This window comes from Branchiostoma floridae, chromosome 5 (genome assembly GCF_000003815.2).
Source record: "Branchiostoma floridae strain S238N-H82 chromosome 5, Bfl_VNyyK, whole genome shotgun sequence".
NCBI lineage: Eukaryota > Metazoa > Chordata > Leptocardii > Amphioxiformes > Branchiostomatidae > Branchiostoma > Branchiostoma floridae.
Window position 1 is genome coordinate 16,396,938 of NC_049983.1, and position 22,391 is coordinate 16,419,328.

The 22,391-nt window shown below is 43.4% G+C and overlaps 2 protein-coding genes across 3 annotated transcripts; one reads left to right on the forward strand and one right to left on the reverse strand.

Moving 5' to 3' along the window:
• Nucleotides 1-354: 354 nt before the first annotated feature.
• Nucleotides 355-11,454, forward strand: LOC118415444. 2 transcript variants are annotated; one of them, XM_035820079.1, is made up of 13 exons: nucleotides 355-885; nucleotides 2,399-4,269; nucleotides 4,468-4,707; nucleotides 5,339-5,557; nucleotides 5,841-6,014; nucleotides 6,458-6,637; nucleotides 7,349-7,528; nucleotides 8,035-8,223; nucleotides 8,371-8,552; nucleotides 8,836-8,925; nucleotides 9,465-9,682; nucleotides 9,889-10,026; nucleotides 10,566-11,454. In XM_035820079.1, the coding sequence occupies exons 2-13, from the start codon at nucleotides 2,403-2,405 to the stop codon at nucleotides 10,696-10,698; spliced, it is 3,810 nt and encodes a 1,269-aa protein (XP_035675972.1). In that variant the 5' UTR covers nucleotides 355-885; nucleotides 2,399-2,402; the 3' UTR covers nucleotides 10,699-11,454. The 2 variants fall into 2 exon arrangements, with proteins under 2 accessions (XP_035675972.1, XP_035675973.1); XM_035820080.1 differs by having other exon boundaries at nucleotides 2,402-4,269.
• LOC118415448 lies at nucleotides 10,848-22,299 on the reverse strand. The gene is made up of 9 exons (XM_035820093.1): nucleotides 22,079-22,299; nucleotides 21,375-21,521; nucleotides 19,861-19,995; nucleotides 18,226-18,378; nucleotides 16,162-16,316; nucleotides 15,542-15,674; nucleotides 14,764-14,922; nucleotides 14,112-14,242; nucleotides 10,848-12,789 (listed from the first exon to the last, which is right to left on the reverse strand). The coding sequence occupies exons 2-9, from the start codon at nucleotides 21,486-21,488 to the stop codon at nucleotides 11,664-11,666; spliced, it is 2,106 nt and encodes a 701-aa protein (XP_035675986.1). The 5' UTR covers nucleotides 21,489-21,521; nucleotides 22,079-22,299; the 3' UTR covers nucleotides 10,848-11,663.
• Nucleotides 22,300-22,391: the final 92 nt, after the last annotated feature.

Consider the following 22,391-nt stretch of genomic DNA (forward strand, 5'->3'; position numbering starts at 1 on the left):
TGCCCCCAATCGGCTAGAACAAAGGCTATTATCATCCGATTGTTTCCCAATCAAACTGTGCTTGCAGTGTAAGTGCTAATTGCCCTCCTGTTCACTGACTTTGTAGTCAGTGTAGGTAGCGAAACACACTCCTATTAAAGCCGGCTTAACTACTCTACCAGCAGACATTGATACTATCTTATGCTACCGTAGGATCTGTTTGGAGATTAATCAATTACAGCTCAGACGAGCAAAGCCAGACCCTGGCGGCATGGCGCGACGCCGTGCTAATTAATATCAAAAGCAACCTTTTGTTTAATACCGACAAATTCTGTATGTGGCCCGGACGCCGACAGGGCGCGGCGGTCACCGAATTCCAAACTGGGTCATTATACCCACGGATCTCGCGCTGAAAGCACACGTTAGAGACGTAGTGCTCTGAAAATTTCCCGAGTTTTCTTTTACATTTCATCTCCTGTTTTGGCATCGGACTGGAAAATTCAGAACACTCCCCGTTCCAGCAGATCGTAGTTTCATGTAGCGGCCACTTCCTTGGCCGAGAATTGTTTCTGTGGAGCTAGGGTGCTACGTACTCGTCCTCTTCGGAGCCGCATCCCGTTCAGCGGAGCCAGTCCGGCAAGAACCCCCGCACTCGTCTGACCCGTCTTCGGCGCCCCTCGTCTTCGTCGAAGACAACCAGCCACGTACCCATTGGACCCCTTTGTCTTTCCTGTGGAACAGGCAGTTGATGAGGAGTGGGGTGTGAACTCCTACTCAACCGAAAGAACTCCACTCTGAACTTGGCCTGTCATCGGCTCATCGAGTCTACGCCTCACGTCTGGTCGAACCATTCATAATTTAGTGACCGGACAGTCGCCCGTCTGTGAACTCAACTCAAACTCTACGGTGAGCCACTCTACTTTTTATTTTGTTACTAAATGTCCTTCCAGGATACCAGGATGCCTGGATACCATACCCCGACCTCAAAAATATCTTTCGTGTTGGGGTCTGGCAGAAAGTCTCTCGAAGGCCCTCGATCAGAGCAAGAACCTATGTAGTATGATTGATGACCACTCACACCCTACTCTCCAAGCAGAGGTTAGGTTCCGGCTGTTTTTTAACGTTTTTTTGGTCATTTTTATCGGGCTTTCAATTTTTTATATCTTGCTGTGTCAAAACCTAAGGCCGGACACAACAACAACAAAAAAATGACAAAATAGAAAGCCCGATAAAAACGACTAAAAAAAAGTTAAAAATACAGCCGGAGCCTAACCACTGCTTGGAGAGTACTCACACCCCAGGTAGCCAGCTTCAACACACCACAGTTGGTCAACAGGCTATCACAGTAGCGAATCAGGGAGATATGGCTCAAGGGTGTATTGAATTGTTTTCAAAATAACAACAGAACTTTGTTCAAAACTGCAAACCTCTGTTTGTCATGTTTGCTAAACTCAGATCTCAATAAAGTAACAGCCTCTAACCCAGCAGTACATGAAGTGTCTTATCATTTCATACAAATTTTTTTTTAAGTATGCCTATGCCAATGAGTCTAACCACATCTTTATTTTCCTGGTGTCGGTAGAAAATTCATGAATTGTAAAACACTTTTTTGCGAAGCAAAAACTTATTGCCACCTTACCTAACAGAAGCGTTTGCCTTTAAACACAGTACCACTCGTTGCAGCTTCTCACTTCTCAGAATTCCATGTAAGCAAAGCCTCTGATTCCATCTTGGAACAGAAAATTCTCAGCCATACACATACGCATAAATCAACAGAATTACTTGGTAGAAAGTTGACTATAAATCTTTGATAAGGACCTGGTTATAAGACCTAGACATGCCTTAGTAAGACACCATGTACAGCACTGCACTTTTCTTGTTTGTTTGAAATATTTTATTTTCCACCTTACCATTCGTTCTTCCACCACCGGTCACGCTAGGGCAACCTGAGTCCCCTGGGCACAATGCCCAATGAGGGGTCTTGCCCAGTGCCATGTGGATGTAGAAGAAGAAAGGCCTGAGTAGCCTCCTTCACCGGCGTCTCAAGGAGACTGTGCAATGCTATATAGACTATCTAGCTTGATAACATTTACATGCATATTCTAGGTAAAATACTCACCCACCTAAAAGCTTACTCTCCAAGCAGAGGTTAGGCTCCGGCTGTTTTTAACGTTTTTTTAGTCGTTTTTATCGGGCTTTCTATTTGTCATTTTTCTTGAAGTACGCCAGCCAAACCTCTGCCGGCACTGACCTAGGGGCGGAGCAAACACTATTTGATTCCATTGACGCAGCAAGAAATAAAAAAAAAACAGAAAGCCCGATAAAAACGAATAAAAAAAACGTTACAAAAACAGCCGGAGCCTAACCTCTGCTTGGAGAGTACTAAAAGCTAACATGTTGAGTGATTTCTGTGATTCAGCAGCATGCAGACGAGTGGAATGAGGTGCCGAGCCGCTGCAGTCAGTGTCCTTGGTGTCCTGTGGGTCATCACGGCTGCCTTAGCCTGCCCAGAGAAATGTTGGTGTAAAGTATTTAGTGATTCGTCAATGGTTAGCTGTTCTCTCCAGGAGTTGAAAGGTGTTCCTATCAACATACCACCGAAAACAACTTCTCTAAGCCTGACATTCAACAACATACAGAACCTGACTGTTGCGGCTTTCTCCGACCTCATCAATTTGGGGGAGCTTGATCTGGCCAATAACAACATCAGCGTTCTTCCTGACGGAGTTTTTTCAAATCTCACTAGCCTTGAGATTCTTCGTCTGGACAACAACAACATCGGCGTTCTCCCTGATGGAGTCTTCTCAAGTCTCGCCAGCCTTAAGAAGCTTCGTCTGGCCAATAACAACATCAGAGTTCTTCCTGGTGGAGTCTTCTCAAATCTGACCAGCCTGGAGTTGCTAGATCTGCAGAACAACAACATCAGCGTTCTTCCTGACGGAATCTTCTCAAAATTCACCAGTCTGGAGAGGCTTTATCTACAGAACAACCCCATCAGCGTTTTTTCTGACGGAGTCTTCTCACATCTCACCAGCCTGGAATGGCTTCTTCTGGCAAGCAACAACATCAGGGTTCTCCCTGACGGAGTCTTCTCAAATCTCACTAGCCTGAAACGGCTTCGTCTGTACAACAACAACATCAGCGTTCTCCCTGACGGAATCTTCTCACATCTCCTCAGTCTGGAGATACTTGATCTGCAAAAAAACCACATCAGTTCTCTTCCTGGCGGATTCTTCTCAAATCTGACCAGCCTGGGGACGCTTAATCTACAGAACAACGACATCAGCGTTCTTCCTGACGGAATCTTCTCACATCTCCTCAGCCTGGAGTTGCTTGGTCTGCAGAACAGCAACATCAGCGTTCTTCCTGACGGAATCTTCTCAAATCTTATCAGCCTGGAGACACTTGATCTACAGAAAAACGACATCAGTTCTCTTCCTGACGGAGTCTTCTCAAATCTGACTAGCCTGGAGAGGCTTTATCTACAGAACAACCGCATCCGCGTTCTTCCTGATGAAGTCTTTTCACATCTCCTCAGTCTGAAATGGCTTCGTCTGGAGAAGAACAGCATCAGCGTTCTTTCCGATAGAGGTTTCTCACATCTCACCAGCCTGAAATGGCTTCGTTTGGACAACAACAACATCAGCGTTCTTCCTGACGGAGTCTTCTCAAATCTTACCAACCTGGATAGTCTTTATCTGCAGAACAACCACATCAGCGTTCTTCCGGATGGAATCTTCTCACATCTGACAAGTTTGAAACGGTGCATTCTGTCGAACAATAGCATTTCGGATATTTCAACGGGAGATTTCTTACAGCTTAGATACCTAAAACATTTGCTTTTAAAGAACAACAACATACAGAATCTGCCTATTGATTTATTTTCAACTCAAACTACCCTTGAAATACTAGACCTGTCCGATAATTACATAGAAGTTCTCCCAGGCACAGTTTTCTCAAATCTTACCAGTCTAACCAGGTTGAACCTGTCCAATAACAACATACAGACTCTATCCGTAGACATCACACGTCTTCCTCAGCTGACTACCCTCGCCATAGGTGGGAACCCCTGGAGGTGCGACTGCAGATTACAGAATCTAATGACGCCACGTCTGCGAGCTTTAATCCAGGGGAATCCAACCTGCAGCTCCCCTCCCCACATGGAAGGTGTCGCTCTGCCACTCGTCGTGGCAGCCACGGTTTGTCACGGCCACGGGGACTGCACCTTGGAAGGTGAAGAGGGTACTTGTGCTTGCAATGAAGCCTGGACTGGTCCATACTGTGATAAAGGTAAGGTGTACGTTTAAGTTTCAACATGGGCCACCAAACGCGAAAGAAAGATTTTAGGTCCGTGCACGGAATGAGGGCACATGGATACAAAGTACCCCAAACTGAATCATATAAAGAGAATATCTTTGTCACAAATACAGAAACATCTGTTCACAGTATCAAATGCTGTAGTTGGCCAATTTGCTTTAATACTTGCAGAAGCTAACTTGGCCTATGGAAAGACAGCAACACAGAGTTCCACCTACACCTACAACGGGGTATCGGGAGGACCAGAAAAGGCTGTTGATGGCTACAGAGGGACTGATGCCAGGCGGCGTGTCAGTGAGTGCGCTCGGACCAAGATAGAATATCAGCCATGGTGGAAGGTAGACCTGGCAGGTTTCTACACAGTCAGCCGGGTCAGCGTTCTTAACAGAGGAGGCTCGCGCAAGTTGCGGGGTAAGTTTTTTCAGCATGTAAGATTACATGTATGCGAACACGGGGATCAGTAGATTCCATTGATCCATCCCAGTTGTGTAGGAGGATGGAATTGTACATGGGTGGTATACACTATAGTCTTATTGGTCAGTCCTAAATTATTTTCGTTCTGAAAGATTATCATTAGCCTAGTAGATTTTTAGTTATCAAAAAGTGTGCCAAGTTTTGTTCCTCTACATCAGCAGTACATAATTAATATATTCTGTGCTTGATCATGTACGCCTTCTAAGTTTAAACTGAGACCGATGAAAAAATGTCTACTTTTCATTTAAATGATGACAAACGCCTCGGCAAGTCTAAGTGATGAGAGACTCGTCCCCTACAAGTACAAGTAAACACAAGGGGCTCAAAAACAGGATTGTCCATTTTGGGTGCCGGACATGGTTTTCCATCTGCAGCTGTACGGAAATGGGGGCGCATAATAATCATAAAATCTTTTTTGCTTCTTCTGTTCTTCTGCGATTGAAGTCCCCTAGTATAGTTTTGTTCAAGGGGCGACACAAGGTATTCTTCTGACTTAAGCAAAAACCTAGCGCCTTTTTTTTACATTTCCACTTGGCAATAAGTACATGTTGCTGACTTCTATCTACAGCATTCGCACTAAGAAACTTCATGGTGCGAGTTGGCCCGAACGAGAACTTCACCCAAAATGACCAATGCGGACAGACTTACTCGACCACTCCGACAGCTGGACAGACTATCGTCGTGCACTGTGACCCGCCGATACCAGGCCGTTATGTCTCCGTTCACATCATGGCCATGGGGCAGAGGAGGACCTTGACAGTGTGTGAGGTGGAGGTCTATGTTACAGGTAAGATAGTCCTTTCTTTTGATTATTCTACAGGAAAGAATGATGACAAAGAAAAGAATCAAAGTCTCATTGTTCAGTTATCATCAAACTCACAGCCCCCAATGGTCTATATATTACAGGATTTATCTTATCTGGTATGTCTTTATATCTTTATTCAAACATATCAACTAAGTTCCTTGGAAACACTTCGGAAAATTCTCTGGAATGTTGTGTGATCGTGGCTATCAGTACTGTAAAAAAAACTATTAACAGACTCAACCATTTTGAAAGTTTATACTTCCAGGAGTCTGCTGTGACCATACAATCAGGATAAAGAACGGCCAGGTCAAAGCTACTGACGGCTACTGCCCTGGGAACGACATCCAGTTCTCTTGTGATACTGGGTACGAGCTTGTCGGCAACTCCTTCGCTATCTGCCGGGACGAGGGTTGGGACCGAAGGATTCCGACTTGCCAACGTAAGTTACCGGGACACCTTTTCTGGTTTCTTTTCTTTATCTCTTTCTGTCTTCTGCAAGAAAAGAGCATAGCAACTAAATTTATATTAATATGTGGTGTATTTTGCCAGCCAGTAGGTACCCAATGTGTTGAGTAATGAGGCTGTTTTAACGTGGTCGAGGCACCTCCTCGAGCACGGGACCCCCGTTTTATGTCCCTTCCGGAAGACGATTTCGTGGAAAGCTTCGTGAGGCTACAGCAATCCGAACGTTCTTGGGTGGTCCCCCATCCAAGAACTGTCCGGACAGCGCGTTGCGTAACTTTCGAGATCGAGGGATCGGGTACCGGTGTACCATGGCCAACGCGCCACGCGGCCTAAAAAGAGCTCGCGGTTTTTAATTCTATGGACCTCAAAGAGATTAGGAATGTATAAACTTTTCGTTTGATCTCTACATATTTCCAGGTATCTGCTGTGACGCCATCACTGAAATCACAAACGGCCAGGTCAATGCTACCGACGGCTACTGCTCTGGGAACAACATCCAGTTCTCTTGTAATCCTGGGTACGAGCTTGTCGGCAACTCCAATGCCTCTTGCCAAGAGGACAAAAGTTGGGGTAGACAGATACCAACTTGTCGCAAACGTAAGTTATTGAAACTGATGTATACGTATTTGAAATCTTAATTATGAAATGAAAGAGCAATGAAATCCGGCAGCAAAAAACACAACATCGTAGGCCTTAAATGCAGAATTAGAGGCTATAAGTCATTTGATAATTAGGCTAATAAATATATGTATTCAATTGTAGTCACGTCACAACAGCAGGAAGACAAACTGTATTCCCGACGAAAGGCATAGATCGAAAGTCCTTCGTAAGAAAGCGCCGTAAGTGTACATGACATGTAATGTAAAAACGAACACCACATGGTCTCACGATATTGTGTCGACTGTTCTGAACCACCATTCCACAACTAGTATATAATGGCTATACCAGACGTTATTTCCTGCGTCTTCGCCATTTCAAGAAAAAGAGCTTTTATCCCATATTGTCTTCTGAGTAAAGTATCATATACCAATTATGGAACTTCGTACCTCCGACATTGTCCCTGTACCAGTGCTGTTCTAGCTAATCTCCAAGCAGATCCTACGGTAGCATAAGATAGTATCAAAAGCTGGCAGAGGAGTGAAGCCGGCCTAGGAGTGTGTTTCGCTACCGGGGCAAATGGACACCTCTTGGCTGACTACACTCCTTTGCCAGTTTGGTACTATCTTATGCCATTGTGGGATCTGCAAACCGACTGAAAACAAACAAACTGAAAAGACTCAAAAGATGTCACATTGCCTACATGTACAGCACCTACAGAAGAGAGCCTGACCTCCATCGAAGCCATCGTTGGCGGCGCCAGTACCGGTATTGTCGCAGCGCTGATCGTGGCAATTTCAGTCTTCGTTGCATTCTTCCTAAGACGACGGAATAAGAAAAGGGAAGACTGCCAAATATCGATACATTACTTTGTACCAGATGATAAAATAAGTGAGTAATATTTCGTATTTCTTCTCAAGGACATTTCTTCACAAGAAATTCTGATTTTCTACCAATGTACCAATGTTTTTTGGCTGGGCAATTTACTGAATTAAAGCAACAGCTAGGTGTTACATTATTGCTCGTATTCTTTTTTTTCTGCATGGCCTTCTCCTTTTGTGCGAATCGACACAAGTCGCAATATTTCATGCCATTATATGTTTGCAAAAAGTCGTGCAGATATGCGATTTTATTGGATTGTAAGGACACATATACCAGAAGAAATGTGGAATCGCATTTTTTGCACAAAACATTCTATCCCGACGTTTCCTCGTGCACACAGAATAGATTTGTCATTCTAAAGTATGGTTGTCCACAAGTCCCATAATTTTAATTTCGTAGTATCAAAATGTGATGTCAGAAATTTCAAAGACAAGCCAACCAAACATATTAAACGGAAAGTTTTTTCTACAGACAGTTACAACTTACCCATGTTCCGGCCTCATGTTTTTATACAGTCCACAGGAGGAGAATACAGGAGATGGTCCCGCTGGTGCCTGCCCGGCCAGAGTTCCCGGGTTTCGAGGTCGACCACAGCCGGGTGACGCTTGGCGAGAGGATCGGCAGCGGGGCGTTCGGCCTTGCTTACCGGGCAACCCTGACGACCAACGAGGAGTCAGAGGACGTCGTCGTAAAAACTGTTAAAGGTTTGTTTGTTTGTATGTTTGTGCCAGGTTTCGCATATATATATATATATATATGTGTATAACGTTTGACACTAGATTTCCCCATTTGTAGATACAAGATTTCACAAATTCACGCCATTACAAATGTTCCCCTCTGACCATCCACAGACAACGCCAGTGAGGAAGACAAGCTGAGTTTCCTGCAGGAAATCCGTGCAGTTGTGGATCTGGGGGTTCAGAAGAACCTGCTGGGTCTGGTTGGCTGCTGCACGGTGGTGCGAGACCATCTGTATCTCATCACGGAGTTTATGCCGTACGGAGACCTGAAGGGCTTTCTAAGGAAATGTCAGGTGAGCCACATTGATGTCGCCTTCTGAAGGTGAGTGAGTAAGCTAGCTGAGCAATGTCGCCAAAGGAAAGTAAAATATCTGAGGAAAATTCATCAAAATTCAACGGGGTGGACAATCTTGAAATCCAAAGGCTAAAAAGAACAGAAAGAGAGGGCACTGATTCTAACACTGATGAGGTGCCCTGTGGATCCGGACGTTGAGAGTGTTTTTTTTCATTCAGGTATTTTGAAAATATTCCAATTTTTGAATGTCAAGTGTTATAAATTCACTTGTGTTTCCACAGGAGGGTATTCCTGATGGACCTCGAGACGACATCTACAACTTCGAGGTGATGCAGATGTACCAGGTGGGCCGGCAGATCGCTAGAGGCATGGTGAGTACAGTTACCAGGTGCTGAGTATCTAACTGGTGTGCAAATATGATCAAATATGCCAGTACGTTGCTGCAGATGTTCCGCATGCTTCAGATGCACCAGCTGTGCCATGTGCTGTACACGTGCTTGTTCTTAGAGGTGTTCCAGGTGTCACAGATGCTTCAAGAAAACTGACAGATCAGTAGAAGCACTGTGAGTGGAGCGCTATTTAAAGACTTATCATGTATGCAGACGTACCAAGAACGGCATATCTACCAAATGCTTCAACAGACGATGCAATGTAGTAGAGTAGTCACAACCTTTGTGTGGATACTTTTGTAAATTGTCCAGTTTAATTAAAACAAGCTGTCTCAAATATTGTGTTTTTATTGTGAATACTCTGATTGTTGATACTCTGATCGTATTGTTGCACTCTGTATCTTTTCAAATGTGTGTTGTTTAGTTATGTTGTGAACCTTAGAATATTAGCCTAATTGGGCTTAAAGGCTTCGTAATAGATAAATGAAAAGAAATGAAATGAAATAATGCTCATGTTTCAGGACCACATCGCCCGGTCCCGTTACATCCATGGTGACCTGGCCGCCCGGAACGTCCTGGTCGGGGAGAAGCTGACCGTGAAGATTTCCGACTTCGGGCTGGCGGAAGACATCTACAGCCGAGGTTACCGTCGGCAGAACCGCCTCCAGAAGGTGCCGTGGAAATGGATGGCGCCCGAGCGGCTGCAGGGTGGGGAAGCCTACACCGCACAGAGCGACGTGTGAGTAGTTTTGTCACATCCGCAGTGCAACTCTGATACTCAAACCCTATCTCTAATTCTGCACCACTTAGAGCGACGTGTGAGTAAATTTTGTATTCTAAGATGATCAACATGGCAGCATCTCCGTCCCGCATCAGAGTAGAGTTTGGCAGATGATGTCTTACATACATTCTATTTCATGACCTTGTATCAACGTCCCCTAACAGGTGGTCCTTCGGGATAGTGCTGTACGAGATAAGTACGCTAGGGGGCGATCCTTATCCTGACATGGCAATTGCCCACCTGCAAGAACGCCTACAGACTGGGTTCAGGATGTCTAAACCTGGGGGCTGCCCCGCCGGCATGTAAGTTTCAATGTTTCTACACCCTGATAGCTGGCATTCAAACAACTTTGTTTCAATGAACATGTAGCAAACGTAGGGCAAGGTAGACGTACAACTCTACCGAGAAAACAACGAAACATTAACACCAAATATGATGAAAATTCATCAGTGGATTTTTATGTTATCCTGTTTACCAGCAACTGTTAACTGATTGTCAAACCTGCAACGTCATAGGACATTTTCTATCTGATTTGATAGTTACGATGTATTTGAATCACAAGGCATGATTATTCAGGAACTTGTAAGATAGAATACTATTACTATTCATACAGAAAATCAGCTTCATGAAATTGATGGGGGGGGGGGTGCACTAAATTTCCTTCCGAAAGATTCCCACACACTCTTGCCCCTCTGGGACCGACCTAACGTTAATACCACGCTTGGCGGCGGTGCGGATGTTTCCAAAGACTGCGCAGTTATGGTTATACGTTCCTCTCCTCCTGTTAAATATTGGTAATGATGACGTGATCGCTAGATGTCACTTTCCCCATGTCCCACAGGTACGACCTGATGCTGCAGTGCTGGCGCTGGCAGCCCGCCGAGCGGCCGTCCTTCCGCACACTGGAGCTCGACCTGGACAAGCAGCTCGCCTTCTACGGACCCGAGTACGCTACACCAACTCCCTGTACATGAAATGTCATCTCGACCTGGACAAGCAGCTCGCCTTCTACGGACCCGAGTAAGCTACACCAACTCCCTGTACTTGAAATGGCACATCGTTCCTCAATTTACAATAAAATGGGACAACATGACGTATAAAATAATTGAATATAGCTAGTATGTACATGTCGCGATCGATTTAATAAGTGGTAATCACAGAACTCATATGCTATATATGAAAGTATAAGCTTTGTAGACGATGCTTAAGATGAGTCGTTGTTGGATGGACAGGTTCTTGACGGTTTTCTACGCATGAGAAACCACTCTTTGTACAGAAAAAAGAACTGTTTGAGAACTTATTTTAACTAAAAATTTTTTTTAGTAAGTAGAAATTCAATTCTACTGTGTCCATTTTGTAGACAGTCGCTATACTTTTTGTTGTGTCAATTTATATATATATATATAGCTTCCGCCAATAATGTAATGAAACTATATGTAAACCGTGTCATTTTATTTTCTATCTTTAAACCATAAGTCTTCTGATGGATAAAACTCTCCCTACTTCACCTGTTTTTATAATCAATGGAACACGATGAAGTACCTGTTTCTTATCTACTCGGGTGTGGTTACAGTCGAACTTAAAAAGGGCAATGTAAGTGGTATGAAAAGACTATTTTGGCTTAAATGTATGTTCAATCACAACATTGAACACTTGATATCATAAGTAGTCATTGTATTTAGAAATACGTGTTATTATACAATCAAAATACAATATTATACAATGGCAAATGGTTTCGGATATCGTTATTCTTTGAAATTACCCTAATCACAGTATCCAATAAGACTTGATACAAATAGTTAGCTTCTACTGTATATGAATATAATCATCTACTTCATGTACAGACATCCCCCTCTCCAAGTCATCTGTATCTAAAATATGCAAATGAATGCTAATTTCATTTATGTATGCGGCTTAGGCACGTGTGCACCTCTCCACGTCACCTGTGACTAGAAAATCTCACATGCCGTACGGGAGAGACAGAGCGCCCCTGCCTCACATAACCATCATCCGATCGTGCTCTCCTTCTGTCAGTCCCCTGTCCGGGGTAACTCAAACTTAAACTTAATCTCGGGTGAAAATGTTTGAACCTTTCCCGCCCAGCCTGTGCCGTGTCCAAAGCGTACTCTGGGTCAGAAGGAAGCGAGCTAGCACGTCGAACGCTACTTCCATGTTCTTCACGATTCATCCGAGTCGAGTTCAGTTTGTGAACTCCCTTTTCGCTTTGCTGCAGTAACGACGTGATATCGGACGGGAGGGAGTGTCTACTGTGGCGGGAAAGGTTGTCAGTAGTCCTGACATCTCCAGCTATGGGAGTTAACTCTTCTGAGTATTGAGGGGAGATAGCTTTGCGAGGTGTCATTGTTTTAGAACCGTCCATATCAAAGTTTTGTGGAGGACTGTTCGTCAGTTTTCTGTACAGGGGCACATCTCTTCTGCCCCGTGATGACCCGCTTGTTTCCGTGCGTGCTGGTGGCGGCCTGTTGTAGTTTAATTCGCCACTTGGTCTTTTCAAGTTGAAGTTTCCAGGGTGTACTCTACCGATGTACTCTGGCAGTGGACCCAGCCGAGGGCCGGTAGGCTTGCCGTCTGTGTTTCTGTTCCGTACCCGCTGGTCCCCATTAAAAACCGATCCCGTTCTACCGTCCGTTCCGTCTCTTTCAAGTGGACCTAGGTGTAATTGCTGCCCGACGGGCCCCTTCTGTCTCTCCGGTAAATCTGTACCGTCTCCCTCCCATTCTGTTGTGGACACTCTTTCCAATGAAGTTCTTTCTACATCAGATGGCGGGCTGTCTCTATCATTTTGGTTTTCCGTGGGGTGACCTATTACCATCTGTGGACGCCAAGATGGTGTTGGCAACTCAGATCCGTTTGTGCCACGTGATTCTGTCTCAGTTCCATGAGCTTGTCCGAGCTGCTTTCCGTCAGTCCGTTCTTTTCCAGCATCTTTGTCCCGCCTCTCTCTGTCAATGATGTCCGTCAGCCATTGGTCTACTTCAGGCAGTTGTTTTTGTTGCTTAGCGCCCCCTGACGGCTTTGGGCAGAAGTTGACAGCTCGGAGATACCTGGAAAGACGTCAAAAGTTACACCCTTGGTTACACGGAAGCGCTCATGATCTGAACCATGTATGAACTATAATGTGTACTCCAAACAGTGATATTGAAGCTTTAATTATGATGTTTTACTTTGATTTAGTATTACGATAAACGCTACGCAGAGGTAACTTCGTACTCTATACAATACAATCTTCCTGCCGTACATCACATATGGAAGTACTGTTTGGGATACTGCACCGGAGCAAGACCTTCAAAAACTCCAACGAATGCAGAACAGGGCCGGGAAGCTGCTACTGAGGGCCCACTACAGAACAACCTCGGCCGAAGTGCTGACTCGTCTAGGATGGAAGAACATCAAATCCATACACAGACACCAGAAGGCGTTGTTCACATACAAGGCTCTAAACAACTTACTGCCAGTCTACATGAGAAACTTGTTTACATACTGTAGGGAAAGGTCAACTAGATCAACGCGACTATACTTACCCATGGTTCACAGGGAAGCTTTTCGAAGATCTATAACGTACTCAGGCACAGTTCTGTGGAATAGTCTGAGGCAGAACTTGAGGCAGGCGCCCTCTTTATCGTCGTTTAAGAACTTGACTCCACGAGAACTTATGTAACTATGGACTATGAGATGGACTGATATTATGTTGAATACGAAAGTATCTATGGAATGTTGAATTGTATCTTTTGTGTACTGCATTGTATTTAGAAGGTATTTAGACCTCTGACCTCCCCCACCCTTGAAATCTTGAAAAACAGCTCAGGCCTAATGATGTATCAAGGTTAAATAAAGGTTTTAAAAAAACACAACAAATGCAGTTCCATCGGAAGGTTCAGCACCAAGGACAGGGACGCAACCATAAACCAAGATCATTCCATTCGAGAAACTGGGAAACAACACAGCCTTTATAGATGTATTTTTTCACGTTGAAAACTTACGATAGAAAGCTGACATCAAGAAGGAATTCGAAGAGCAAAGGATAAACACCCAAATAAATATATAGTAAGAATGATATTAGAGCATGGAGACAGTCATAGCGGTGAGCAAATGACAAAATAAACACTAAGAGATAGAAATGAAATTTTAAACGAAATAAGCAAAGCGGTTCAAACGTAAACCGAATGAAAAGCATACGAAGTAATAAGGAGTAGATTTTTGTGTGAAAGATATTTCCTGCCCTACGTTTGGATCTGATCATCCAGCCAAATGATAAGGAAGATAGACACTAAGAGATAGAAATAAGACTTTAAACGTAATAAGCAAAGTGGTTCAATCATAAACTTAATGGTATGCGTAAGAGGTAATACAGATATTCCTGTCTTACGTCTGTATCTGATCGTCCAGCCAGTGTTTATGCCGCAGTCCGTACAGCCAGGGTCCCCGCAGCTTGTCCATCCCCAGCCGGCAGCCCAGCAGCGCACCGGCCACAGCGGTGTTGGTGGCAGCATTGCCTCCCTGCGGTTCAAAAGTTTTTGTTAAAATGTGATGTATAAAATGACTGATAAACTGGTAGATGTACCAAATACTGATGAGTACCTTAAACCAGCTCAGACAAGAACAAGAAATAGTCATGCTTTCAAGTACCGCAGATTGTGATTGGTGGAAGCGTCGTTGTAAAACTGTATGTTCTCACAAAGCCCCCTGCTAATTGGTATCTAAATCTATTACGATGACTTATGAATGTATAAAAGGGTCATTCATTGCACAACTTCATTGAAAACATCTGAATTGTATGATTTTTTAACGCATTTGTTAATACACGTGGAATCAACTATCGGTAGAATTACACGCAATAAGACTATCTGAAACGTCTCAAAAATCATATCCAGTTTAATTGTCAATGAGTAATTGCTATTTGGCGTATCTTATTACCTATACGTCTAATCTTGAATTCATTGACGTTTTGAGTTCATAAAACTTAGTCTATCTTCAAAACATAAAAAAATGACGAAAACATAAAATGATGACATGCTAACCTCCATAGCGATCTGCACGATGGCGTCCCTGAAGCCCCGCTGCCTGAGTGCCCAGAACCCGGCTCCTAACGCCTTGTACGTGTAACCAATCGTGTCTCTCTCGTCCAGCTGGAGCATGCGCAGATCGCGCACCTGCATATACCCCATCAGCTCTTGCCTCTGTACACGAAATAAAAACGGTCATTGCAAATTTGAGTGCAATTAATTTGTTAGGTATCAGGTATAACTTTCATTTATAGCATGAAATAAGTCTTGCAGTACAGGGTCGAAATTCGGGAATTCCCACTTTTTTTTTATACAAAACTCTGTGAGTCTTCTCTTACAGCAAGAAACTATACGCGTGTCTGAAATTGCAGCACAACATTACATCGTTGAAAAATACGTACGTTTTGAATACATTCTTCCTACTATCAATAAAAGGTATCGTTTTCTATCCATGTACGTGCGTTATATGGGGGCCGGAGAAGGTGTAGCCTGGGCACCATCCGGAAAGTTGTTCGCTCCGGCATTTATTATATACTATTTAGTATATACAGTCTCTTCTTTCTGAATCCTGTGACATTCATTATACCCTAAATACATTCGCTTTTCTGCTGTTAGAAGCGAACATAGGAGCGAACTACTACCCGGACGTACTAGTATATGTTCATATCCAGTAGTAAAAACTTATTTTACTACTTATTTTACTACATATTTAAACACCCTGGATGACTAATCTTCAGAAACGTGCTACCCGGATGGTACCCAGGCTAGGGAAGGGGGAGTTTTTTTTACGTACCATTGCATCTCTTCCCGTGGGCAATTGCGCCTGCGCATGCTCAAAGCTCTCCCGGGCGATGTCCGACACGTCCCGCCACCCCTGCAGCATCAGCGCGATGGCCGTCGTCATGGCAACGCAAGACGCCACACACCTGCCCGGATAGAAGTGGTAGGGTTAAACAAAGTTTCCGGTGAGCCCGCCTTCGTTACTCATTTGTATTGATTATCTTGATAATTTTTCTGGTGTTGGAACTAGGTTGTTGGATTTATGTGGGCTTTCATTATCAGCTAGTGTGAACAGAAATACCCATTGTATTCAGAAGTGGCAAAGAAATGTGCAAGTTTGTAGTTGCTAGAATCTACAATACAGCACAAGACAACACAGAAAACAGCTACTCCAGTACATAAAGCGTTAACCAAACGTAACACACATACAACACAACACAACACAACACATGAACAACACAACACATGGACAACACAAGAGCAACATAATACAACACAACACAAGTTTGGTTGTGGTTCCAGTCACAAACGTAGCGCCATCATTTATAACGGCAAACATATGACATTCCTGGGACGTTACGATGCACCACACTGCACAGGCGCACTCAGAACTGCGAGCTAGCTTGTAATTACCTCGGATCCGCATGCGTGGTGAGACAGAAAGCTCGCGTGTTGCTGACGACAGTCGGCAGGTCTGTGTAGTTCTGCACGCCGAGGATAGAGGTCCTCATGACGGCTCCGTTTGGCGCTGAGGTCCCGCCGCTCTTCTGCCAAACCTGCAGGGCTGCCTGAAACACAGGGACTTTTTTTTCTTTCAGTATAAGACGGTTCACTGTTTCAACTGCAAATGCGCGAGGTCGAAGGTGAAGGCCCCATTTACGAATAAACAGCTCTTGTCTGAACCACGCTTGTTATACGTCGATGAACTTAGACATCCATGTTATAAGGTACCCGAAAAAGCAGTTACTCAAGCAACTGGATAGGATTTTGGAAACGGTCAGACATTTCCGACACCCTCCGATATCCAATGCCTATCGTCAGAGTGACATTGTCGAAAGACATCGGATGGTGTCAGAAACGTCTGACCGTTTCCAAAACCATATCCAGCTGCCTGAGTAACTGCTTTTTGGCATGCTTGATACATGTACTGGCGTGTTTTGTTTATGTCTCATGGGCCTTCAATGACACATTACCCACAATGCATCCCAACACGCATGGGCAGTTAGCAGGTCATGATTAGAACAGCAAAACTCCACTGGTTAGGTGCAGCAAATACATGTACAGTGGATTCCAATTATTCGTATTACGCCTTTTCGGATAATTCGGGTAATTGCATAGAATTGCGAAATCCCAAACCATTTGCCATTCATTCTATTGTATAAGGCTTCGCAGAATTGGATAACCCCCGGTCTCAAACTTCGGGTTTTTGGATAGAATTACGTCAAATTATAGCGAATAAAATGGGAAAATATACGCTAAAACTTACAAAATGAGGCCAAAATTAACCAACAACTGTATGTCCGAAGGCATTTAATCATGAAAAGGACCGTAAGATAGGTAGATTCCACCGAAGATCTTGCCAATGCTGCTGCGGTAGCGTGCGAACATTGGTTAGGCGCCATTTTGATAGGTTGCCGAAAGGCATGATGGGCGAACGTCATGGGAACGTCAACACGCTTTTGAGTTCATATTTCCCCTTCAGACAACGTCTAAACTTGGTTTACCCTACAAAATGTGTTTTTACATATCCACTGTCTCATTATTGAGCTGATTTCGGCTGCACTACGTAGATTTTTACAGCGCACGTAACGCAACAGGGTCAATGAACTGTGATGTCGCAATCAGCCGCATTGAATGGCGGGATATCTCAAGCCACGCTACGACGCCATTTTAAATGTTTTGAAAGTAAAATTTTCCGTCTTCCACCGCGAAAGACGGCGTCGAGTTTAACATTTCAGCGTAACTTGTGGACACAAGATGTAAATAAGAAGGTGAAGAGTTTATCTCTCCAATACGTACCGTCATTTTGCTCAAAATTACGAAATCAACATAATTTTTTCCGGCATACAAGCGGAGTTGTGTTTGCCTTTGTTGTGGTTCATGCTCTCGGCAGTGCGAGTCAAGCGTATTTTTCTCCATGTTCATTTAGCCACCGACTTAAAAATCTTTATTAGATTTATCAGCGCACGTAAATTGTATAATGACGGAACGTATAATTATGTAAAGCTTGTAACTGGAATCTGTTCGATCTTTTGCTGGCTATTTAGTGATGTTGTAGATTCAAACAGTTGACGTTCCATTCCTTCAAGGCTACACTACTGCTTAGACTACTACTGCTCTAGATGAACAAATGTCTGATTCAAAAGTTTTAGTAAATGAAGTTCCGTATTGTATGTGTGGTGTTTGTGTCTTGCGTAGTAGTAATCCTATATTTGCCCCCCTCCCGGCTCCCTTCGGGGCGTTAGTGGCCCAACTTCGGACTGTTGGATACTTCGGACTATTGGATAAAATGCGCTGACAAATGAGCTATCCAAATAAGCGAATTCCACTGTATATCATCATGTCTTTGGGTGCAGGTAGGTCTTCAAATACTGCTGGTACAATCCCTGCACTAGCCCGCGTTGAACTCTACTTGTCATGCTTCATTCACCCCAATGGAGGATGACAAAAAAGAAGAAAGAAGCCTGTGTGACTTACGTAATGGGGGTTCTGTATATAATTCTTCTGTTTCAGGACCCTTTGAGTTGTTTGCTCCAAGACACAGCCGCCCTTGTCACCCAGCTCGGGAAACCCCTCTACCGTCCACTGGTACAATCGCTGGGCAAAATGGCAAATCGTGGACTTGTCCACCTGTAAGAAGAGATCATCTTTTTCAGGGGATTTTCATTGTGTGGTTACTAGTATTGGTTCTTTAAAAGTGTTACTGTTTTATGTCCACAACCAGAAATTTACAGTAGCTGACATTTTTATGACCGTCTGTCAGCTTGTCACCGCCCAGGCCAGCAGGGCAAGATCTGATAAGGCCTGGTCTGGCCACTTCGGGGGAACTCGGAAATCGGTTCCACATGAGTGATTCTCTCCCTTATGAGTAACCTTAACTCAAGGTGATAATGACTGGTTCTACTTTACACTACAGCTAGGTGTCGCTTTTGCAAATGCTAAGAATGCGATTCCAAACGTAAAGTATTGTCAGGCATACAGATATGATGCCAAGCATCAATAAAAAGAAACTAAAAACATCAGCGTTGATTGTTTAGTTTTAGTCTGATGCTTTTATGAATGGAAAACGTTTTTTGCACTTTATGATGAGCTGTGTGTATGGATTTGTAACAATATATCCAAACAGTTGTAATTGTGGCATGACATTTCGAGCAAGGAGGTTTTATCAATATACACCATGTAATTGGTTCAAGGAAACGGGTGAAAATTCCGACACAAGGCATACATTAACGCATTCCCATTGTACTGTTTGTATAATTTTGTTCGAAAAATGTAAAACTTTCATTTGCTATAGATGAGAATTCGTTCAATGAATTCATTTTTATTGTCAAAACAACACGATGTGAAATGGCACATTGAATTGTCTATGCAATAGACAGGAATAAATGGTAACAGTGAGTGAGAAATGGTAACAGATAAATGAATACATCGAATACTGTGCCATAGGAGTGTATAATTAAGGGTTAATGACCCGCCCCGAGGTGTATATGTTGTCATAACGCCTGGTCCTTGGCTATAACTACCGAATGCGTTATGACACCATGTACACCGAGGAACAGGCGGGTCATTAACGTTATTATCATATAGCCTACCCAAACTTGCAAACTCCTGTATGACGCATAGATCTCTTGGTACTATACGTGTGAATTCCTTTGTCAAATTTCTGAAAATTCACATTTGTTCTTTGGTACATGCATATGTAAGGAGATTACACATTGCATTTTGAAACCAAAAATTTCCACAGAAAATATTCGAAACATTGCAGGCTTTTTAGACCAACAAAACTCATCATCAATGTTAGAAGGAGCCATCCCCCCTTGCAGTCTGTACTTATTCCCTCTGCTCTGGCATATGTTTTGCTCCTTTTTATTGGTCAATGCCTGCATACCTTACTTTCTTGTGTGTTTTTGATTGGTCAAAATGAATCGACACCGGTGTCGATTTGCATCGACACTGGTGCCGGTGTCGATTCATTCTGACCAATCAGAGGAGCGATACACACCTGCCTGGCCTGAATCTTTGTGTTACGGCGTCATAACCAACGTGGAACGGGGACTTCTGATTAGTCCGCAGGGCCTGGCTATATGATAATGTATATGATTGACAGCTTACCTTTCCCTTAGAGTTGGCGAGTGTTTGCATGATGAGGATCATCTGATCGCTGTCGTCTGTCCAGTCTCCGACTGTCCAGTTGTCCCTGTGTCCATCCGGTACCTTCATGTGGTACTCCAGGGGTTGGGGGTAGACCTGGAGGGGATAGGGGGTATGATATGTAGTAGAAGTGTGTAATATTTAGTTTAAGTCCGCCATGTTCCCATTTGCAGTTGTGACTACAGTTAGGAGGTTCACGATTTCCAGGTGCGCGTCATGTGTAGTGCCAAAGGTGAAGTACATGGCAACTTACAGGTACGTTTAACCATCCAAAATAGCGACTGTGGCGTCACATAACAATCAGTGCTTGTACGGGCTGAGGCGGACCGTCACATGTAAACACTCTATAACTACGGGACTATCTACCTATCTAGCAAGAGATTTCCTATACTCGATAAGTCCAAAATTTAGTATGCAGAACAAGAATCCATGTATATCAAATTAAACATTTACAGATATTTGAGCACAACTTTAAAAAAGAAACGCAGTAGAATATAGTCCGGTTAGTCTGTTGTTCATCCCTGTAGATACAAATTTATATATAAATCTATGTCACGGTAGAGATTACGAATAGATTATAATTTTACGGTATAGATATCGCCGATTCTACCCGTAAAAGGAATCTCTTTATTATTAGAGTCTGATCAGGATCTTAGGAATGTATTTCGATTTTAAGTGTAAATCATGAACTTCAATCCAGTGACGCAAAGTGACACGAATAAAAATTGATCGATTTCTATCGATCTCTATACCGTAATCTACTCGCAATCTCTACCGCGACATAGATATAGATCTACAGGGATGAACAGTATTAACCAGGCTATTTTATATCGTGTTTCTTTCTTCAAGTAATGCTTTAGGTATCAGCAAATATTTTTCATGGATTCTTGTTCCGCATATGTTTGATTTATCCAAGGAGCTTTTGTACAGGCTTTTACAAAAGCTCATTGATTTATCTATATCTCAATCTCTAGCTTGTGTGTTTGAACTTAGACCTCTCTCTCTCTACTAACATTAGTTGTTTTATGATTTGTCGTACGTACCGTGAACTTTTGTACTTTGTTCGATCGCTTCTAGTAATCCTGCATGGCAATCTAGTAATATGGCAGGAAATTGGATATAGGAGAACTGTAGATAGTTTATGATGAAAACAAAATTTGTTAGCTATTTCAATCTATATCCTGTAGTTTTGTTAGGTTTTCTGTTAGGTTTGGAAATACCCCTTGTTCTGCAATGTCCAATATCTTGCCAATACTGTCTTGCGGGGCTAATCTCCAAGCAGATCCTACGGTAGCATAAGATAGTATCAAAAGCTGGCAGAGGAGTGAAGCTAGCTTAGGAGTGTGTTTCGCTGCCAGGGAAATGAACACCTCTTGGCTGACTACACTCCTTGGCCAGTTTGGTACTATCTTATGCCATTGTATGATCTGCTTGGAGATTACTGCGGTGCCGTGTGTTATAATAAAACGTCGTACCTGTGCCGCCTGAGTCCTGGTCATAAACTCGGTCAGCAGCCCCACGGCGTCCCCGATACACTGCCCGTAGACAGTCCCGTACAGCCGGTCCCTCACTACGGCAGCCGCTGCCATGGTGTGTGCTATACCGAGTCTAACACCTCGCTACTGTATGTGCAGGGTTGGAAATGACGGGTGTTTCTATAACGACGCTTCATTAATGATTGACATATCTGTAGCACAGTTTTACCATGTTAATGTTGTCACGGTTTACTTTTACCCGTTTATTATGTTTGACGAAGGCTCACAATGGTCGAACGGCAAGAAAACGATTAGAGAACCGGTGGGGCAAGTTGGGGATTGTGACGATTATCTCTACCTAGTTCGACAAATAAACATATCAAAAACATAGTCGATATCGTATACGTTATTCTGTTGTACTTAAAACGTGATGAACTGCAATAAAATGATACAAAAATACCATCGTGGCTTTGGTAGTGAAATTATCGGATCACGAAAGCATTACAGTCGCTTCAGGACTTTGGTTATAGTAAACATTTCACGAAAAAATATTTTAATTGCAGAATAAGAATGTTCGGTTTGTGGATAGCCCTTTTAGGGACATTCCACAGTTCGCTGTTGACGTATCAGTCATTTAACGTTACAGTTCTTTCGTTTAAACGTTCACTTGTAAGCTAAAAAAAAAATGGTAGAAGGTGTCTTACCTGAAATGACATTAATTCTGGCGTTTTGTAACATTGTAGCAACATTGTGTTCTAATTCACGAATGTAGGTCTTAGATATAGCTGTAGACAATATTTACAGAAAGTGTAAAGAAACCAAGAGCAAAGATTCAGCCACGAACAACATTTCAACGTCATGTCGACGTCTGCAGATCTGTCAATCATCCGTTCCAACCTGCACGAACCCTCACGAACCCCGCCGAGTGGTTTCAGATGTTTCCAGGTGCTGACCAATCGGCGGTCGTTATTACCGTCACGTGATGGCCCCAGGGCGTGTCTGCAAAATGGGGGTATT